At 40.8% G+C, this 21,396-nt stretch overlaps 2 protein-coding genes across 8 annotated transcripts in view; one reads left to right on the top strand and one right to left on the bottom strand.

Moving 5' to 3' along the window:
* Polr1C (RNA polymerase I and III subunit C) overlaps positions 1-11,240 on the bottom strand; it is a 63,863-nt gene extending 52,623 nt beyond the window's left edge. Inside the window, exon 1 of one of the 2 annotated variants that reach the window (XM_067111335.1) lies at positions 10,773-11,240. In XM_067111335.1, the coding sequence (XP_066967436.1) occupies positions 10,773-10,817 (45 nt within the window). In that variant the 5' untranslated portion in view covers positions 10,818-11,240. The remainder of the gene's footprint in view (positions 1-10,772) is intronic. The other variant, XM_067111336.1, reaches the window with a different exon arrangement.
* A 1,326-nt stretch (positions 11,241-12,566) lies between these two features.
* Positions 12,567-21,396, top strand: part of Trpm (transient receptor potential cation channel, subfamily M) — a 340,295-nt gene continuing 331,465 nt past the window's right edge. For 3 of the 6 annotated variants that reach the window (XM_067111324.1, XM_067111322.1, XM_067111319.1), the window contains exon 1: positions 12,579-12,702. In XM_067111324.1, the coding sequence (XP_066967425.1) occupies positions 12,700-12,702 (3 nt within the window). In that variant the 5' untranslated portion in view covers positions 12,579-12,699. Of the gene's footprint in view, positions 12,703-21,396 lie in introns of all 6 variants that reach the window. The other 3 variants (XM_067111325.1, XM_067111323.1, XM_067111320.1) reach the window with 2 other exon arrangements.

Here is a 21,396-nt window from a genome sequence, read left to right as displayed (position 1 = left end):
AAGATACGAGCCAAAGCACGATCCTTGGCAGAGCCTGGGAAGTGACAACAGGAACTGCCGAAGGGACGTCAGATCGGTGGGAAGCCCCGAAACCTCTCTTACGGCTTTCGACATGCCTTCTCCTGAGTCCTGGGAGTCTGACAGAGGTCCAGGCCTAGAAGCATTATGGGGCCGATCTGACGCCCCTCCACGACACTAGGGGAACACTACACTGCACAGCACTTTGAAGCGAAGACACTTTGTTTTCTAGAGCACGGATGGTGTTCATGATCTCCGTCAGGGCCAAACCCCCTGACAGACACAACCTCAGGGCCCGAAGGCAAAACCACAGGGACAGGTACAACAATGTCTACATTGGGGTTATCAGGTGAAGAAATAGAACTCCTGACTCTTACACACACTCCTGGAGGAAGACCTCCTGATCCTGTCACGCTCTAACTTACGAACATAGGAATCATACAATTTCCAGCTCGCATCAGACAAAGGCTCACACTCTTTGCAGCGATCATTGATCAAACATACATGCCCCTACTAGAATCTCATGCAAACCGAAAAGTGAGGGTCACGAAGATCGGTAGCCTCACCTTGCACTCACTCACACAACATACTTGAAAGCTAGCAGAACTAGTACCAGACATCATTCAAGAGCAGTCAAAAGCAAAATCATAAACAGTCCACAAAAAGCGTATGCCAATCCACAAGCCAAAGTCAAAAAACCAAAAGTCAATAGAATACTCAAGTGGAAAACTATGCAAGTTAACGAAATCCAGAGGCGGAGGTACTGTAAACAGATGTTAACAGTACCGACAGACAGAGAAAATCTGAATAGAAAATGGGAATGGTTCCCGATTCCGCCACCCAGCGCTGGAATGAGTACTAACCACCTGGCCACACTTTTCTATTCAAGTTTTGAAATTCTGTCGGATTGAGGGGAGAAATACAGCTGTATATATATCTGACAGGTAAGTTTCATGAACAAACTTTATTTTATCATAAAAATATCATTTTGTTCATGACACTTACCTGACAGATATATATATAGCTGAATCCCACCATTGGAGGTGGGAAGAGACAGAATAGGATTTAGGAAACAAAACTATGTAGGTGATTGACGCCTTGGTTCCTTACCTGTTAGCATTGCTGACTTCGTGATTACTGTCACCCAAGCCTGCTTCTGCTTTACTAGAAAACTCCAGCGAGGTAGAGACCTATAAAGCTGGTGGAATCTAGATGATCTGTCAACGGGGCGAGACCACAATGTGACTAGACCATATGACCTTACTTTTGAGGGTAAGCGACAAACTAACAACCACCTGACCAAGCCTAGTTACGTCAAAAAGATTAACATAAACTAAGGACTGGGGCGACCACCACTGGTGGAGACCCAACGACCATAAAAACAACACATAAAATATTTAAAACACACCAAAACAAAACTAAAGGAGAGGATGAGAGTCGCTTTCTGTTCCCAAGATCGTATTTATGAAACGTAAGGTCCCAGCGCACAGCAATTCTCATAGGACGTCTTCACTTCTGTGAGATAATGAGAAGCAAAGACCGAATTGCTTCGCCAAAAGTGGCACCCAGAATGTCATTGAGAGACTGGTTTTCTGGAAGGCCACTGAGGTAGCAATGGCTCTCACTTCGTGAGCCTTAACCTTCAAAGTTCTCAAATCTTCGTCTAGCACACTGGAATGGGCGTCTATGATGGTGCTTCGTAGAAAGAACGCCAGGGCATTTTTCGAGAGAGGTATATCAGGCCTCTTAACGGAGCACCAAAGATTGCTAGAAGGACCTCTACAATCCTGGGTCCTCTGCAAATAAAATTTTAGAGCCCTGACAGGACACAGGGTTCTCTCAGGTTCTTGTCCAGTGATGTTCGTCAAGCCCTTAATCTCGAAGGACCTGGGCCAAGGGGAAGACGGGTTCTCATTCTTAGCAAGAAAAATAGGGCTCAGAGAACAGACAGCATCAGGGCCTCTGAAACCTATAATCTTGCTGAAGCGCTGAAGTTCACTAACTCTCTTCGCCGTCGCCAGAGCAGTTAGGAAAATAGCTTTCTTGGTTACATCTTTGAAGGAAGCAGAATTTAAAGGTTCAAACCTCTTCGACATCAGGAATTTTAGAACTATATCTAAATTCCAGGAAGGTAACTTAGGGAGGCTACCTTAGACGTCTCAAAAGACCTAAGAAGATCATGAAGGTCTTTATTGTCCGATAAGTTCAGGCCTCTATGCCTGAAGACCGTTGACAGCATACTCCTATAGCCTTTGATGGTAGGGACTGCCAGGTTCAAATCCTTTCTCAGATACAAAAGGAAGTCCGCTATCTGGGAAAGAGAGGTCGTGGTGGAGGAAATTCCCTTAAGTTTACACCACTTCCTGAAAATGATCCACTTGGACTGGTACACTGCGCTGGAAGAGGCTCTCCTGGCGTTAGCGATCGCCTTAGCCACTGGTCTAGAAAAACCTCTCGCTCTGAGCAACTTCTCGATAGTCTGTATGCAGTTAGACTCAGAGCGGGAAGGTTTTTGTGGTACCTCTCGAAGTGGGGTTGTTTGAGAAGATCTGTTCTCAAAGGAAGCGTTCTTGGAAAGTCCACCACGAGAGACATGACCTCTGGGAACCATTCTGCTGAAGGCCAAAAAGGAGCGATTAAAGTCATTCTCGTCCCTTCTGAGGCTACAAACTTTCTGACGACTTCCCCCAGAATCTTGAATGGGGGAAAGGCGTACAGATCTAGACCCTTCCAGTCCCAGAGAAAGGCGTCTATTGCTAGGGCTCCCGGGTCGAGAACTGGAGAGCAGTAAAGGGGCAGCCTTGTGGTCCTTGAAGTCACGAAAACGTCCACCAGGGGACGACCCCAAAGCTTCCAAAGATCCTGACACACTTCTGCGTTCAGAGTCCATTCTGTTGGCAGAAGCTGATGTTGTCGACTGAGAAGGTCGGCGCGAACATTCTCGACCCCTGCTACAAAACGAGTGAGAATCGTCACCCGGCGAGAATGTGCCCATAGCAGGATCTCCTTGGCGATCAAGAACAGGGACCGAGAATGAGTACCTCCCTCTTTCTTGAGGTACGCCAGGGCCGTGGTGTTGTCGGAGTTGACTTGAATCACCCGACCTGCAACTTGATCTTGGAAGAACTGAAGAGCCAGGAAAATCGCTTTCAGTTCTTTTAGATTTATGTGCCAGGACACCTGTTCCCCTTTCCAGGTGCCTGACACTTCCTCCCCCCCTAGTGTTGCTCCCCATCCCGACATGGACGCTGCCGGAAAACAACACTAGGTCGGGCTCTGAAGATAGAGAGAGACCCCTTCTGCCAACTTTAAAGGATCGAGCCACCACCGAAGATGGTCCTTGACAGAGAGAGATCCTGAGAGACTCGTCTAAGTCCTCCTTGTTCTTCCAGTTGTCCGCAAGAAAGAACTGTAGGGGTCTGAGATGCAACCTCCCCAGGGAAACAAACTTCTCCAGTGATGAAATGGTCCCCAGCAGACTCATCCATTCCCTCACCGAGCATGTTTCTTTCCCCAGGAAGGCCGAAACTTTTACGAAGCAGTGCTGCTGACGTTCCTGGGATGGAAAGGCTCGAAAACCCGCTGAATCCATCCGAATCCCCAGATAAAGAATGGACTGAGAGGGGATCAGATGCGACTTCTCTAAATTCACAAGAAGTCCCAGGGACTTTGTCAGTTTCAAAGTTGAATGCAAGTCCTCCAGACACCTTTGTTCCGATGTGGCTCGGATGAGCCAGTCGTCTAGATAGAGCGATATCCTTATGCCGGCAAGATGAAGCCACCGGGCAACGTTCCTCATCAGGACTGTGAATACCATAGGAGCTGTACTCAGTCCGAAACAGAGAGCTCTGAACTGGTACACTCTTCCCCCCAGGACAAACCTCAAATACTTTCTCGATTGAGGATGAATGGGGACATGAAAATACGCGTCCTGTAGGTCGAGAGAGACCATCCAATCGCCTGGTCGCAGTGCATTGATAACCGACTGGGGCGTCTCCATTTTGAACTTCTCTTTGACGACAAAGTTGTTCAGTCTGCTGACGTCCAGGACTGGTCTCCACCCCCCTGACTGTTTTGGAACCAGGAAGAGGCGATTGTAAAAACCTGGAGACTCCAGATCCAGGACTCGCTCTATGGCCCTCTTCTGGATCATTTCTTCCAGCAGATCTAAAAGGATCTGTTGCTTCTCCGGACGGTAAGAAGGCGACAGATCTCTGGGAGTAGAGGACAGGGGGGGGTTTTCGAGGAACGGGATCCTGTAACCTTTTTTGATTACATTGAGGGACCAGGAATCCGCCCCTCTTACTTTCCAGGCTTCGAAAACAGGAGAAGCCTGGCTCCTACTGGTGTCTGGAGGTGAGGAAAGTCACTTCTTGCCCCTTTGGAAAGAAGGGCTCCGCCTCTGGAGAGACCTCTTCCTCGCATAAAAAAGGGTCTAGAGGAGGAAGATCTCCCACGAAAGGGCTTCTGTCTCTTGGGGAAGTCTCATGCGGAAGACGTAGAAGGGACACTAGGACGTCTGGAAGACTGAGCAAGGAGATCCTGAGTAGCCTTCTCCTTAAGGCTGGAGGCGAGATCCTTGACAAGCGGCTGGGGAAGAGATGGCTAGAAAGAGGGGCAAAAAGTAACTCAGCCCTCTGAACAGGAGAAACTGACTTGGCAGCGAAATTGCAGTACAAAGCCCTCTTCTTTAGGAGGGTTGTACCAAAATGAGAAGCCAGTTCATCAGCGCCATCCCTGACGGCCTTGTCCATGCACGACAGTACACTGGACAGCTCCCCCAGAGAAATAGAATCCGGACTACGAGTCCTTAAGTCCAAGGCCCCCAAGCACCAGTCCAGAAAGTTAAAAACCTCCATAGACTTGAAGAGGCCTTTCAGATGGTGGTCGGTCTCAGAAAGAGTCCAAGACACCTTCGCCGAAGAAAGAAGAGACCTCCTTGACGCATCAACGAGGCTCGCAAAATCACCTTGAGAGGAAGAAGGAACTCTAGAGCCAATTTCCTCTCCCGTCTCATACCACATTCCAGCTTTCCCGCACAATCTAGACGGGGGGAGAGCGAAGGAAGATTTCCCTTGAGACTTCCTATCTTCCATCCACGCATTGACCCTCTTGAGAGCTTTTCTAGTAGCCAGAGAAGTCTTCATTTGTAGGAAGCCGGGCGATTTCCTCACCTTCGAAGAAGCTAACTGCGAAGGAGGGGAAAGAGGAGCAGAAGGCTGAAATTTATCAGGAAAAAGCTCCTTAAGCATGCTAGCCAAAACCCGGTAGTCGGAGAAAGACGAAAAGAGGGGCTCTTGTTCTGCAGAGTCCGACTCCTGAGACAAATCAGCCTCTTCGACAGGAGCGACAGGAGAGTCTTCCGGGGCTAGAGAGAGACAAAGACCTTTGGGTCCAATTCGGCCCAGAGACCTCTTCTCGTGGGAAGAAGCCGCAGAAAATTCGGAACAACTCATACAGGAGCGTCCTGCCGAGCGCCCTGACGAGCGCCCTGACGCGGCGTCCTGACGAGCGTCCTGATGAGCGCCCTGAAGAGCCGCCCTGTCTCACAAGCTGCCGGCGTCCCCGACGAGTCCTGACGAGCGAGCCGCCGAGCTTCTTGACGAGAGTCCTGAAGAGCGTCATGCAGGGATCGGGAATAACGAAGCGTCCTGGGAGCGCCCCTGCGAACGTCAAACGAGCGAAGCAGGAGGAGAGGCAAGAAGAGCGTCTTGGCGCGAACTCTTACTAGCGGCAAGCCTAGCTGCAAGAGGAGCGCCCTGATCAACCAGCGAGTCACGACGGGCAAGGAGAGCTGATGATCCGCAGAACGCTGAGGGCGACTACGAGAAACCGCAGGGGAGAGAGACGAACGAAGAGAAGGAGAGGGAGACCTCTTAGATCTTTTAACTGGCAGCGACAAATCCTTGCGGCGCCCACGAGGCTCCTTCTCCTTAGCAGCGAGAAGGGAAGCTAACTGCCGCTGCAAATCTTGGATAAGACGCTCAGAAGGAGAGAAGCCCTCTCAGGAGAAGGGCTGCTCTTATGAGAAGAAGAGGGGGAAGGAGACGTCCTCCTCCTTCTACCAAGAGCGACAGGGGCTCTCTTCTTGGTGCGGCTGGGACGTTCAGCAACGTCCTCCTCCGAAGAAATCCTGGTCCTCTTCTGGCGGCAAATCTCGCAGCCAGTCGGGAGAAGATTCCACGGCACGAGAAAGAGGAGAAGAAGCGTCCTCTTCAACGCGGCTCCTCTTGAAAGGACGAGAGTCCAACCGAGAACGTGACCCCTTAAGTGGAGAGGACGCCTCGGAGGACGAAAAACAATCCTTAAGGATCCGTGCGCGAGCACGATCCTTGGCAGCCTGGGAGACGTCAACAAGGCCTGCCGAAGGGACGCCAGATCGGTGGGGGGTCCCCGTAACCCTCTTTGCGGCTTTCGACATGCCCATTCCCTAAGTCCTGGGAGTTCGGCAGAGGTCTAGGCCTAGAGGCATTATAGGGCCGATCTGACGCCCCCACAACACTGGGGATCACTACACTTCACTGCACTTTGATCGCCAACACCTTAGACTCCAAAGTACGAATGGAGTTCAAAATCTGCGCAAGGGCATTACCTTCCGCAGACGCAATCACAGGGTTAGAAGGCGACTCTACAGGAAAGGAGAAGCATTAGTAGGGTTAACAGGAGATAAATTAATACCCTGACTCCCACCTACCGACACACTCCTGGAGGAAGACCTCCTTACACGATCACGCTTTAGCTTTAGAACGTAAGAATCGTAAGCCTTCCAATCAGAATCAGGCAACGATTCACACTCCTTGCAGCGATCATCCAACATACAGACATGCCCTCTACATCTCATGCATACTGTGTGAGGGTCTACCAAGCTTTGGTAGCCTCACCTTACACTCCTTCACAACACACACCCTGAAACTAGCAGAACTAGATCCAGACATCTTGTTCAAGGAAAAGCCAAAACCAAAATCAAAACAGTCCAAAGAAGCGTATGCCTATCCACAAAGCCAAAGTCAAAACCAAAAGACAATCAGAATACTTAGTGGAAAAGTTTTGAAATCCAACAGCGGAGGTATTGACAACAGGTGTTGACAATACCGGCGACAGAGAAAATCTGAATAGAAAATGGGAATGGTTCCTGATGCCCGCCTCCCAGCGGCGGGAATGGGTACTAACCACCTGGCCCATCTCGTGTGCCGTAAGTTTTGAATTTCTGTCGGTCCCTTTTCGGAGAATACAGCTATATATATATCTGTCAGGTAAGTGTCATGAACAAAACAGTAATTAGTGAATTTTCCGTGAATAATGGGTAGATCCATTCCACAGAGAAATCCACGAATAAGTGATTCTGCGAATCATGAGAACACGAATACAGGGGGTTTACTGTAGTTTTCATATATAATTGCTCATCTTAATTTTTGAACCCTTACTGTTCTTATGTTGAGAATTTATTTGTTAATTTTGTGCGCATAATCAAGTATAATTTTTCAAGCAATCTGTATATTTATTTATTTTTACAACTGCTATTTTTTATGTAAGATTATACAAGTACATTGTTTGGTTCTATTTGTAGCAGGATTGCACAACTGCTCCATTTTTTTTTAAATATAAGCAATTACTCTGGTTAACTTGCTTTATTGTAAATGTACAGTCTTGCCAGTTGATTTGTTCTGTTACTTACAAATACAATTTCAAAATGCCACACAGTATGTCACCCTGAAATTTAAAAAATGCAAATCATACTGGACCATATTGTGAATTTGCTACCCCTATGAGCTTAATGATGGCTTTATAGTGCATGAAATGATCAAGCACAAGCAATAGTTAAGCACTGGTGATGATAGGTGGTGATCAGGGGGGGCCCAAATCCAATCCTGCTTAGGGCCCTATAAAGGCTTAGGCCAGCCTTGGATGTCTTGGCATTATGAGGTAATGATTGTTTGATGTTTAAGTCACTCCAAAATGCATGGGACAGTCCCATGGCCCCGTCCACTTCACTGGGTGAGTTGTACTCTCATGTGACTGCAGCATGCAGCCAGAAAGGATATTTTCTTGACACCATGTGTCTACTACAAGGTGGACAGACATTCTGGCCTACAGATCAGATCCTTTTTTTTAACTCAAACTGGGCATGCAAGCATCTCATCCTGATCACCTCCAACAGTCCTATGAAAGGGAAAAAAATCTGTATTTCTCATCCAGAATTGATGGGTTCTAAGTTTTCACCTCATACTGAGAAATGTATGAAAACATGGGAGATGTGATATGTACATGTAACTTGCCACTATGCTTTGTCAAGGCTTTATACTAGCAAGAAGACTGTCTTGTGTTTGAGGTCTCAGTCCAAGGCCTCATGCAAGGGCTCAAACAACACTTGTGTTAAGCTGATGGCCAAAGCTTCTGAGTACTAAACATCTCTTACTTATGGCAACACTCTAGGCCATGAGATGGGTCCGTTAAAGATACTGTGGTTCCTTGGCTCGCATCAGGCACAAAAGCATCTTGTCCTGATTGCCATCAATGAAGTACTGGAAAGAGGCTATCAAGAAACTCTTGCATTGCTCATTAGAGACTGGCAGATTCTGAGTTTTCCCCACAAACTCGGGAACAGACAAGAGCGAGAGAGAACCCCAGTCCTCAAAATAAGCCATGTAATTCCCATACACACTCTGCCCGAGTTAAGGCTTGCAGGAAAATAGTCCTGAGCATCTGCTGCTAGTCTAAGGCTAACCCCCCAGGGATCATATGGTACTTAAGTCAGACTGCAGTGAATGATTCACTTTTTAGTCACGAGAAAGAAGTTCCCAAAGAGAACAAGACTGCTCAATGTTCTTCTTGAGCTTGGATGGCTCTAATTATGAAGAAAGATCTGTACCCTTCATTGCTTTATTATAATATGTTCTGGTATTTCTAAGTACTGTATTAGCTCTGCACGGACTGTGTCGAACAGTTCCACGAATACAAGAGACATTAGGGAGCCATACTATGTTCAAGAAAGTATTGGCTAGGGAAATCTATTATAAAAGAAACCATACTAACCTAACCTAGTAGGCTGTGTTACTTAGCCAGGGGGCTCTGCCTCCAGACCCCCTGGTGAAGGAAACTCCACTTTTTACCAAAAGTTCCCCTATAACACCGCGTGCATGCGCAATGGCAAAAATGTATGTAATCAGCTCTGAGGTTAATTACACTCGAGCGACAAAAAATAACTGTAAATTCTTGATAAGAAACCAAATACAGTACTATAGAAAGAGTCATTTTCCAAGGCAATACCCGACGCGGAGCTAATATTTAGTTCTACCTAGGTTTCCTTAGCCAATCCCTTCTTTGACACAGGCTATGGCTCCCTAATGACTTGCGCATGTATTAAGTCTTGATTGACTTGGGTCAGCAGTGAAGAACTATATGCTGGCCTGGTAGTGGCACTTCTGCTGCAAACGCATTTGGGTCTGTCACAATCCAAGCGCACGGAAACGGCATGATAGAACATTGAACCGATCCGCCGGAAGTGCCCAGGTTCTGGTGGGATATGTGCGTGTGTATGCGATCTCCCATGGGATATTTATGAGAGGAACAGTGACTCTCACAGGGAGACTGCCCCGAACTTGGGTGGCTGATATGAGCTTTTAGCCTGGTGTAGTTTAAAGAAACTGCCACTACGAAGATACATTATCTGGGCCATAGAAAAAGTAAGATCGCCCAGTGGCATTTATATCTTTTCCAGACTTTAGAGGGAAAACCCCGGTTGGGAGCAGTGAAACTGAATGATGTCTACATAATGAATTTTCCCATTTAACGCTCCATTAGACATTTTTCTGTATGTAATGAACACCATTTCAGGTTTTAATATATTGATGTGTTTCTTTCAACAGGAATTTGAGTTTCATCCTGAGAGGACGAATATTTGGGAAGTGGTGTTTTTACTCTTACATACTATATGACATTTGTTGTGGTCTAGAATAATTATGTGTTAATCATTAGCATTGGTTGGTATAGAATTATTTGTGAAACAGTATTTTCCCTAGTTATGAATTCCATGGATATGGGGTGTGAATCACTCCACTGCATGACTGTAGCTTTTGCTGAATCACTTTCGTTAAATTTGCAAATAAAGTCTAGTTTTGTATGTCAGTGTTTAATTCCAGTAGGTCTTTGTTTAAAGATAGGTTTAGTGAGAGAAGTCGACAAAGGAGAAGGGATTTGCTGACCCAGGGATGAGCCATACTACCACAGACATCTTAGGAAAAGTAAGACATTTGATTCTGTTCTTAAAACAGCTACATCAATAACAGATGGCCCTTTTTGACCTGGGAAAGGCCATTAACACATGTGCGGAACCATTTCAAACAACAACATGGCAGTCCAGTCTTTCTCCCAAAGATTTCCCCCACCCAAAAACCTGCGTTCACAAAGGGTCCCCAACCATGTTGGGTAGATATGAGGTTAACATTAATTGACCAATAAACAACACCATCGCCTTCATCAGCAACACTAAAAGTATGGGAAAAATCAATTTCCAAGGTAACAGGCTAGTCTGCAGGGAAGTTACCCTGTAGTTTTACCCTTACTTTTGCACATCCTGACTTATGCTTCCCTTAACCTAACCTATCCTAAGGAATTATGTCCTTTCGTCCCTACTGCATCCCATTAGCCTACAGTGACAAAGTGCATAACAGAACTTGTCCGGAACTATTCTGGACTAGGCTATTAAGCTACTACAAGTCAGACCCAAGTAACGATAACTAGGCTAGGCTACTCACTTTTGTTAGCTGAAACTCTCCAACTACAAGACGGGTTGAATCCATTCTCCTGTATTTCTCTCAAACGTGAAAATGCGCAGTACAAGTCCAAACTAATAAGAATACCAATTCTGGACTGCCTAAATCACCAGAGTCAATGTTTGTGATAGCTTGTTGTTGCTCAGAATCTGGATTAGGCTAGGTTAGCATGGCCTGGACACACTATGAGGCCTGGGACACTTACTAGGTAATGAACTTGCCAGTTCTATAACTTCACGTTAACAATTTATTCTAGTTTTAATGGTCGTCTTTATCACAATATCGAACATGTGCCGACCGTTCCGACACACTACTGCGGTGTTTACATCGGTCTTATCAATGTTACCAACTCAAGGAATAAATTGTGCTAAAAATCAAATTAAATATCGAGCACATTTTGATAAAACGTAAAGGGTGTCTTTTGTGCGTGCGCCAATATGTGAACGTGTGATTTATAGCAAGAAATGATAACTTCTAATTTTGTTGGATAGCGAACTAAGTAGACCATAAGAATTCGAAGTACGCATTGTCCACCTTTTCACTTTCATCTTTATGATACCTGATTTATGTCATCATCCATGAGAATGCGAACTACTCGCTAGGTAATAATTGTTTATAGAAATTCAGGGATAATCTTTTCTGTGCGTGCATTTTACCAGTTTACCTTAGCCGAGGTGCACTGTAAGTAAATCTATAGTTATTACAGGCTCCAGTTCTGGTTTGCCAGAATTTGTCTAAATTTGTTACCTAAAAAAAAGATTGCAAAATTATGTTAGTTTGATTATGTGTAATATATTTTTTTTGTTATATATATACATACACACACACACACACACACATATATATATATATATATATATATATATATATATATATATATATATATATATATATATATATATATATATATATATATATATTAGAAAAAAAAATATTACACATTTTTCAGTGAGCCTTGGCTAAGGTAAACTGGTAAAATGTGCTCACAGAAAAAGATTATCTCTTAATCAATTAATATATATATATATATATATATATATATATATATATATATATATATATATATATATATATATATATATATATATGTGTGTGTGTGTGTGTGTGTGTGTGTGTGTGTGTGTGTGTGTGTGTGTGTATGTATATTATACTGCAGTATACATGTAGGTGTGAGATTAGGTTTGAATACTGTTTGAATACTATAACGCTACTAGTGTAATTGAAGGTATCCCTTTGCTATGGGAAATCCTATTTTTTATGGATTTTATAAATCACGACTTGGCCGATTAGAAAGTAATCTCGGTAGGGACGCAAAATAGGAATGCAAATTCAGCAACACCCTGTGGCTTAACGTAGTCATTGGTTAAGATTACTAGGATATAGTTTAATGAAATTTACTGTTTTCAATTCATCTTTTTTTTCTCTGCCGAACTATGACTGTTTTCTCTAGAAACTGAGTTTATTACTTCAATTAATATCGAACAATTACAAAAATTTCAAGGCCATAATCTGTTGACGATACTCGAGAAAACTTGGTTACGTCCACGCAGGCAGTAGACATTGAAACCGTACACAGAAGTATCCTTGTGCTGTTTTCCTCGGTTAACATCAATACATTTTATAATTTTCGTATAATTAATAATTTTTTTTTTGCCATACGCGTTTGGTTGATGTATTCATACAGTAAATACTTTCCTGGTGTGACTGCTAGCTTACATTAGCTATTTCTGCAAAGCTAAGAGCGGAATTCTCGCATCTGGCAACACTGCAGACAGCACAATACTGCCAGTTTCTGTATAATAACGCACGGTGGAGGACCCGTCAGCCCTTCTCTTGTAGTTGGCTTGACATTTTAACTTGTGTTGACTGTACATTGCTCAGAGTTTGGTTGTTTTTGGCAGATCATGGAATGGTGAGTAAATAGCTATAATTTTGTAAGAAGGAAAAACCGACCAAAAGTCAGTGGATAAGAAATGTATCGATAAGTTGCTTTTATCACAATCGCTTTAACTGCAGATCAACAAAATTCGTATAGCTTACTGCAATCCATACTGGGAATATGTTGATAGAGGAGAATTTTCCTTTGCTTATAACGTTATATATTAGAATGGCTCTCTTATAATGATGTCGTTATTGCTGGCATCAAGTTAAACGGTACATAATACTGAAAATTATTTCCCAACAATAGTAGCTGTTTTATGGAAATTATATTACTTGCCATGGCATGTTTAACACAAAGTTATATACAAATACTCATTATCAGAGTAGCCATTTTTTTTAGAATGCTTATTAATGATAGTCAGCAGAGGCCTATGTCATTCAAATACGTATGCAATCGATCCATGGTTAAGCTGCATTCTGCCGGAGTGGTGAAACTGAGGAAAGATAATACATAGCTTCTTTGTTTTTTAGCCATTTTTTTTATTAGAAGGTGTAAGACGTAATGACTATATTATTTTAATTGCACGTGGATACAAGATATACAGTACAGTACTTACTAAACTACGTTTGAATGGTGATAATCCAGCGGGCGATGTTGCTAGTTTGCTACCTAATTCACACAAAGGCTTTTCGTGGAAAGTGCTCATTTATAACCATTGTAACTTCGTATTGAGACCGCAGTTTTAATGTCATAGTGCTTTATATTAAGTCATTTACTGTAAATGTGGGTGTAAGGGAAAGCATTCCATTTTATGATGGACGAAATTGACAAAACAATTTGTTCAGACTCCCAATGCTATCTTGCTTTGTGTTTTGGTACTGGGAAAGTGCTTGTATTCATATGGGAATTGTGTTTTTTTTCCCCCGAGTGCTACTCATATAACTTATAACAAGGCACCAGTACATTGCTCTTTGCATTTGTGTAAGCTGTAGGTGAACTAATGTAGAGACCCCTGTGCTCACATTAAGTTTTCTTGTGGCAAACCCTGTACGACAAGCACTTATTATTTTTACTTTTTATTGTTGGGTTATTTTACTAGTAACGGAATAGTGAGACGGTAATTCACAAGTATTTTATGTTTTATGTATAAAGTTGTTTCTTTTGCAATATTTTCCACTCGGACAAGTTCCCTTTTGAAAGTTTAAAGATTGTTGGTAATAATGGCAGACAGTCATGTAGATGATAATGATGGAAGGTGAAGTAGTATGAAAGGGGAGAAATAACGGTAGGCCCAAATATCCGTAGGAGAATATTAATATATGGCTCTCTAGGACATTGGCTGTTTTTTTTTTTTTATCACAACAACCACCAATTTACACGTAGACCCCTAATGAACTCTTCGGCCGAAATCTCCGTGATTCATAAATTTAAAGCATAGCAATTCTGGTTAACACATTGCTGAGAACTGGTTCATCGAGTAAGATTGCCCAACTTGGGTGACCTTTCGTTGAGGATCAAATTGTGCATAGGTCATATCTTGCCTGGGTTTCAATAACAAAGTATTTTTTTATGTGACACGGTTAGGCCAGATATAATGTCATTACCAGTTCATCAACTATTAAATTAGTGAGGGGTAGTTCCTTAGTAATGAGGAGCGTGCTTTAGTTTAGAGCCTCAGAAGCATAGTGATCACGAAAGGTCAGGTAGGACCTGCAGTAACCTCTGGTATATTTATTGTCTTTTTAAACCAAAACTCAGTCTGAGGGAGGCGGGATGAGATTTTATTTGAACCAGACTCAATTAGTCGTCAGTCTTCGAAAGAACGCAGGCGTAAGAAGAGAAGTGTCAACGCAAATGAAATCTTTTACACTGTATAATGAAAAAATCTTAGGAATTCGCGTTTTCATGGTACCCTTATTCGATCTCTTTAGACTACAAAATGGGTAAGAAACTGGCCTTGACCTTTACGGATACATTCTCATAAATTTACAGCATTTATGCTATTACGTGGTCTCACACTCGCACAGGAAGTTAGGAAGTGGTGTGCTGATAAATTTCCATTAACAGTACTTGTATTAGTGTTCGAAAGTCTTGGAATATCCGAAACCTGTTGGCAGGATCTGCAGCGATGGGGATGTATTTTCATCTTTAACTTCATGTTTAACGTTTGAATTTGGAGCCCTTCTGTCTGACGTCACATGCTGTATCAAGTATCAGCATGAACGTATTTCAATATATATATATATATATATATATATATATATATATATATATATATATATTTTATATATATATATATATAGTGTGTGTGTGTGTATGTATGTATGTATGTTATGTATGTATATAAACACATAGTATAGTTGTTAGGGGTTCGTATGATGAGCGAGAACCTCTGTATGTAATTATATATGCGTACGTGCTAGTGAGCATGGGGTAGTAGTCCCAAAGTACTAGCAAAGTATTGGAGGATTAATACACCTAGTGGAGTCCGGTCCTGGTCGTTTCGGCCGTAAGTCATTTAGGCCGTTACATCCGAGACAACGTAAGACGTTATGTTTATGGTATTTACCGTCACTATTTTATGTTTTACGTACATCCCCAAGGGGCTGGTACTAAACACGGCGCCCATTTTGCACTTAAACGTGCTTACGGCCTAAATGACTTACGGCCGAAACGACCCGAACTCATGAAGTCAACCACTCAAAGGGTGAGCATGTTGACTATGTACAGTAAATGTGTGTACAGAAACACTATAAACATTAGGATGTTTCCGCTAACAGCACCTGGCTTCGGAGAAGTGAAACAAGACAGCAGCTTTAACTGATGAATTTGTTAATGAGCTCCATATGTAGAAGACTTCCACAGCATTAGCCGAGATATACACCCAAACTAAAAGCTCATCAGGATCTCTTCTGGCACTACGCCATTAACCTCCATATCACATGCACTCTCATGCTGCATGGATACTAGGGCCCTTCCTTTCCAATGTCCCTTTCTCGCCAGCTATCCTGCTGGGACTTCCTACCTCTTGTTTCGCTCCTCATAATTCTTGCCCATTATACACATTTTCACCAACTAATTGTCCCCCATTATCACCACGTAACCAGACCATTTCAAAGTGCTGTGAGCCTTCCTTTCACGTGTTAAACTTTTTATCATGTTTACGTATTTCCAGGGTCCAATTTTTTACGCTTTTCACCCTCTCAGTTCCTGCTGTGCCAAATATACTTTATAAGCATTTCATCTTAATAGCTTCACCTTTCTTTCATTTGCATTCAGCAGCCATGCTTCATTTCCATGAAGGACGGTGCTCATTTGTTTGTATGTATGTATATATACATATATATATATATATTATATATATGTATATATATACACATGTATATATATGTATTTATATATGTATATATACACATACATAGGCGTAGGAGGTGGGATTTATTTGGGAGGGCAACACCAAATTTACCCGAATTTCAGGAACCCCCAGAGTTTTTCAAATTGCCAAATATATGTGTAATAAAAACCAAACAGCTGTTAAATTTTGTACAGCAGGTAAGAATTCAAAGAAGTTTAGCAAAACCATGTAGCTACTATTCTGTTCTTCATTCAGTGTGTTCACGCATACATCTTATGTGCGTTTTTGTAATCGAATGGGGATATTCTAAAGTAAATGATAAATTGATAATCATAATTTATGTGCAATTGTTTATTACCTGGTTAACTTACAAGTTTATCATAATTTTTATTCTTATTCTTGTTATTTTTTAAATGATTGAATTTTTATTCTTCCCCCAAATGCCTGAATATCCCAACTCATTTGCCCGAATTTTAGTAGATCTCCGAATCGGGGTGGGGGGGGGCGGCGGTTGCCCGCCCTGCCCCCCGCCTATGTAGGCTATATATACATATATATACGTGTATGTATACATACATACATACATACATACATACATACATACATACATACATACAAATGAGCAACTCCATATATATATGTACATGTATATATATATATGTATATGCTCTATACGTATATATATAAAACTGGTTATATATGTTGTCGCTTCTAGAAAACTTCAATTTAAGGAGGAACAGGATAGCCAGAAGACGTGGTAAAATTGCAGACATTGTTATTTCTTAGAATATAAACGAGGCACAGCCGAGCTTTCGGGAATACATGACTTTTCCCATCATCAGGGTCACTTATCTATAGAATGACATAAAAAATAAAGAGAAACACAGTATGAAAACTATACTGATTGACTAAATCTAAATGTATTAAAACAGTTATAATTGGCAAAACATTAAAATACGTAATAATATAAAGTAAAAAAGGAACACAAAAACCAAAGTTAACTGCAAATCAAAACTGAAAAAGGAGCAATGACTAAGTAATAAGAGATTACGTCCTACACAGAAATTGTCAAATAAAATCACTGAGCAGATAGATAATGAGAGAGAGAGAGAGAGAGAGAGAGAGAGAGAGAGAGAGAGAGAGAGAGAGAGAGAGAGAGAGAGAAAGCATGAATATTCAAAATAATAATAATGATAATATACTACACAATACTGGAGAACCTACTGTTCATGTCGTAGTCAAATGACAACTGGGCTAGTTAGAAGACTGCGAATGGAAGATGGTGAAATGGTGTGGATAAAGAAAAAAAAAGAAAGCAAACTATGCAATGAACAATGGAACAGGGGTGGTTTGGCTATTGAGTGTTGGTGATTGTTGTTTAATATGGGGGGGGACTGTAAAAAGGGAAGCGAATGGCTGTTATTTTTGTTTGTCCGAGGATTTGAAAATCGCTGTAATGTATGTGATGGTGGCAAGATACGGCATGAAGTCTAATGGCGCTATTTTTTTTTTTTTTTTTTTTTTTTTTAAAGATAAGCCTTTACGATGGCTGACACCCCTATGAGAGTCGATGCGTACCGTAAATAGGCGCTTGGTACATCTCACATAGGTCCCAAAATTACATACAGGGCAATTAAGCTTGTAAACTATGCAAGTACGCATCAACTCCGGGAGGGTATCTTTCACGCGAAACAGTCTTTCGATTGTAAGAGGGCTATTAAAATTAAATCTGAAGTCAACATACGGACACAGATGGCTCAAGAGTGACAATAATTTTCGTTGATTAGGACAGATTTATTAGTGAAGGGTAGAGAAACATACATTATCTTTTTGGGAACGGTGCAGACTACAGATTTTGGCATAAAAATATTGTCTAAAAATTCTTTAACGATTTTATTGAACATGTTCAAGGGATAGCAATTGTTCTTAAAATACCTCTCTAAAAACCTAACTTCCAGGTGAAAGTTTTTCCAGTTGGAGCAAAGGGAAAAGGCTCGATGAATCAGAGTTCTATACGAATTAGCCTTGAAAACAAGGGGACAATGACAAAGAAAGTTTAACCCAAGGCCGGTAAGCGTCTTCTTTTTAAAAATCCCGGTCACAAAATTTCCCTCAGAACGAGAGACCAAAATATCTAAAAAGGAAATGCGGCCATTACATTCCTTTTCCATAGCAAAAGAATGTAATGTAATGGCTGTGCCTCGTTTATATTCTGAGAAATAATAATGTCTGTAATTTTACCATGTCTTCAGTATATATATATATATATATATATATATATATATATATATATATATATATATATATATATATATTGTGTGTGTATTTTCTCAGTTATTAAGCCACAAACATCGTTTAATACCTAATTAGCTCTACCTGGGAAATAATACCGGAGGGAAATTATAACTGATCAGTGGTTCGTGGTTCGTCTCCAGATGGATTGGATCTACTTACAGCAACGGCCTCCGACTTCATTATTATTATAACTATTATTATTATTATTATTATTATTATTATTATTATTATTATTATTCAGAAGATGAAACATGTTCATATGGAGCAAACCCCGAGTGGCTATTAACTTGAAATTCAAGCTTCCAAAAAATTCGGTGTTCATTTGAAAGAAGTAACAGAATGTAACGGGAAATACAGAAAAAATGAGACCAGTTATTATATAAAAAAAAATTAACATCTGAATAAATTAATAGATAAGAATTTAAGTAAATTAGAAAGTACAAGGAGAATTGCTCAGGGTAGTAATGCATTGCATCTCCGCTTAAACTTTAGAGCATCCAACTGCACGACATCCTCAGGGAGACTGTTCCACAGTCCAACGGTGTGAGGAATAAAGGACGTCGGGAACTGAGAAGTTCGTCAGCGAGGCACATTTACTCCATATTGGTGTTGCTGTCCAGCCATTGTGGTCGCTCTCGGCAGGAAAAGAGGATCAGGGATCAATTATGAATGTGAAAGATCTCTATTGAAATATAAATGATGAAAAATCGACAATGGAGATACTATCCGTCGATGGTCCAAGTCATAACTGCTGATGTTAGCAAACAGTCTAAAAGAGAGAAATCTCTGGCAAAGGCAGACAGCCACATCAGAGAACAGTATTCTAGTAAAGGAAGGACAAGTGACTTAAAACAGGTTATATTGGTTTTATCACTTATAAATAGGTGATGAATTATAGATTACATACAATACCAAACTTCCGTGCGGCATTTGCTGACACTTTCATTAGATGTTTCTCAAAAGTAAGATGTGAGTCAAAAGTTACAGTAAGTATAGTTAAAGCTTCATTTGGATATCTCTTGACATCGTCACTGAAGTCGGAGGTCGTTGCTATCGGTGGATCGAATCTGTCAGGTGACGAACCACTTACCAGTCATAATTCCCCTTCGGTATTATGTCCAAGGTAGAGCTAACTGGATATTAAACGACGTTTGAAGCTTAATGTTTTTGAGTATATACACTATATATATATATATATATATATATATATATATATATATATATATATATATATTTATTTATAATGCGTGTATTTGAGGAAATGAAGTGTGGAGATTGAATGTGAATAGAAAAAAATCAGGAGTGTCGAAATGAATTGTTACATGATTCTGTTTGACAACTGGAACTGAAAATTATGACAAGTTTTATGTGGAAATAAAACGATCAGCCTCCAATACCTGGAAAACATATCCGCTTGATTTCCTTGTAACTAGTTTCCTGGTTATACATATAATGTATATATATACATACACACACTATATATATATATATATATATATAATATATATATATATATATATATATATATATATATATATATATATATATATATATATATATATATGTATGAGTGGGAATGAAGTGTTGAGTGATTCATTCCGTGTTTGCAGATAATAGTATGCCAGTTGATGACAGTGAATAAAACTAAAACTAGTGAAAATGTTTGTAAGAAGAGAAAGTTGAGAGTAAAAGTTAGCAAGAGTAAGGTTATGAGGGTAAATGGAAACTAGAAGAAGGAAAGAGGGCTGCTAATGTGAATTGTAAAAGAGTGGAAATAGTTGATTTGTATAAATATTCAAGAGTTAGTGTAGCAAATGAAGGCAGGACGAGAAAAGAGAAGAATCATAGAATAGGTGGAGCAAGAAAGGTAGCAGGGTGGTTGCAAAAATTGGGAGGAGATTGGAATTGTCTCTGGAAGCCAAGATAAGAATATATGAAGTTAATGTTGAACTAGCCCATCATTATGGAGTAGATGCAAAGTATATAGAATGCAACAAGAATTGTTAGGGTGAGAAATGTTGAGGTGCATAGAGGTGGTACACCTGTGCTCAAATCTGACGCGACTTGATTCTTTTCGTATCGTCCAGAATCTCATACTCAACGTAATTTGCCAAATAGTGTTAAACTTTTTTTTTTTTGAATTTCTAAAGTCGTGCATGTCGACAAGTTTGCGAATTCACATCTAGCACTGTTTTCCTTATGGTTATATAAATATGATCCCTTTCATGCACTGGTATAATTTGTAACCTGTGTGATTTGAACGGATTTTTTATTTTTATTTTACATTGCTTAGCTCAAGAACGGTGCGATAAGGTTAGCGGTGCCGTCAACGACAGCGCGCTCAACATGCTCCTTGGACTGGTCAACATAACTACCTCAGCTGCATTATTACAGTAGACCTAATAAGTTCAATAATCATAACATTTTCAAAATAGGAATATGAATTACTACAAGTTTTCCTTGAAAGTTGAAGTTTTAGGCTGTCTTCAAGCTGCCTATATGTTGCAGAATGATTTATAGGCCTAAAAAAATAATATGAGCCTTCTGATATGCACTCTCTGTTACTAATGAATTTATCTGTAGAGATTACGTGTTCTTTGAAGAATAAAAGATAATGATTTTAATTATGTGGAGAAGATGGCTATTAATCGAAATATCTATTTGATATTAAAAGTGCTTCTGCTCTCTTTTGGTTTATAATTTATTCATTCTTAAGGTAACTTGAAGTCTTGAAGTGCAAGAATGTGTAGATAACTTCATATGCTTTCTGGCCAGAAATTGTTAATATTGAGATGTGAATGCTAAGTGCGATGTATTTATAGTAAGTAAAGAAATCTAACACACCTAGGCCTAGGAACAAAATCTTGGCTTTAACAAAAGAATAATTGTATGGGCAAATATTTGCTAGTAAGCCATAATTTTTGAAGTGGTTAAGAAATATAATTTAAATAATTTTATTTTTATGAAAATTCAAATATTTACTCTAACAAATATAAAATAAATGGTTTCAAGATAATTTCACTGTCGCTGCTCATTGTAGACCTATGTTACACCAGGTGTTCACGTCGCCCCAC

This window comes from Macrobrachium rosenbergii, chromosome 11 (genome assembly GCF_040412425.1).
Source record: "Macrobrachium rosenbergii isolate ZJJX-2024 chromosome 11, ASM4041242v1, whole genome shotgun sequence".
NCBI classification, from domain to species: domain Eukaryota; kingdom Metazoa; phylum Arthropoda; class Malacostraca; order Decapoda; family Palaemonidae; genus Macrobrachium; species Macrobrachium rosenbergii.
This window is presented reverse-complemented; position numbering and strand designations above follow the sequence as displayed.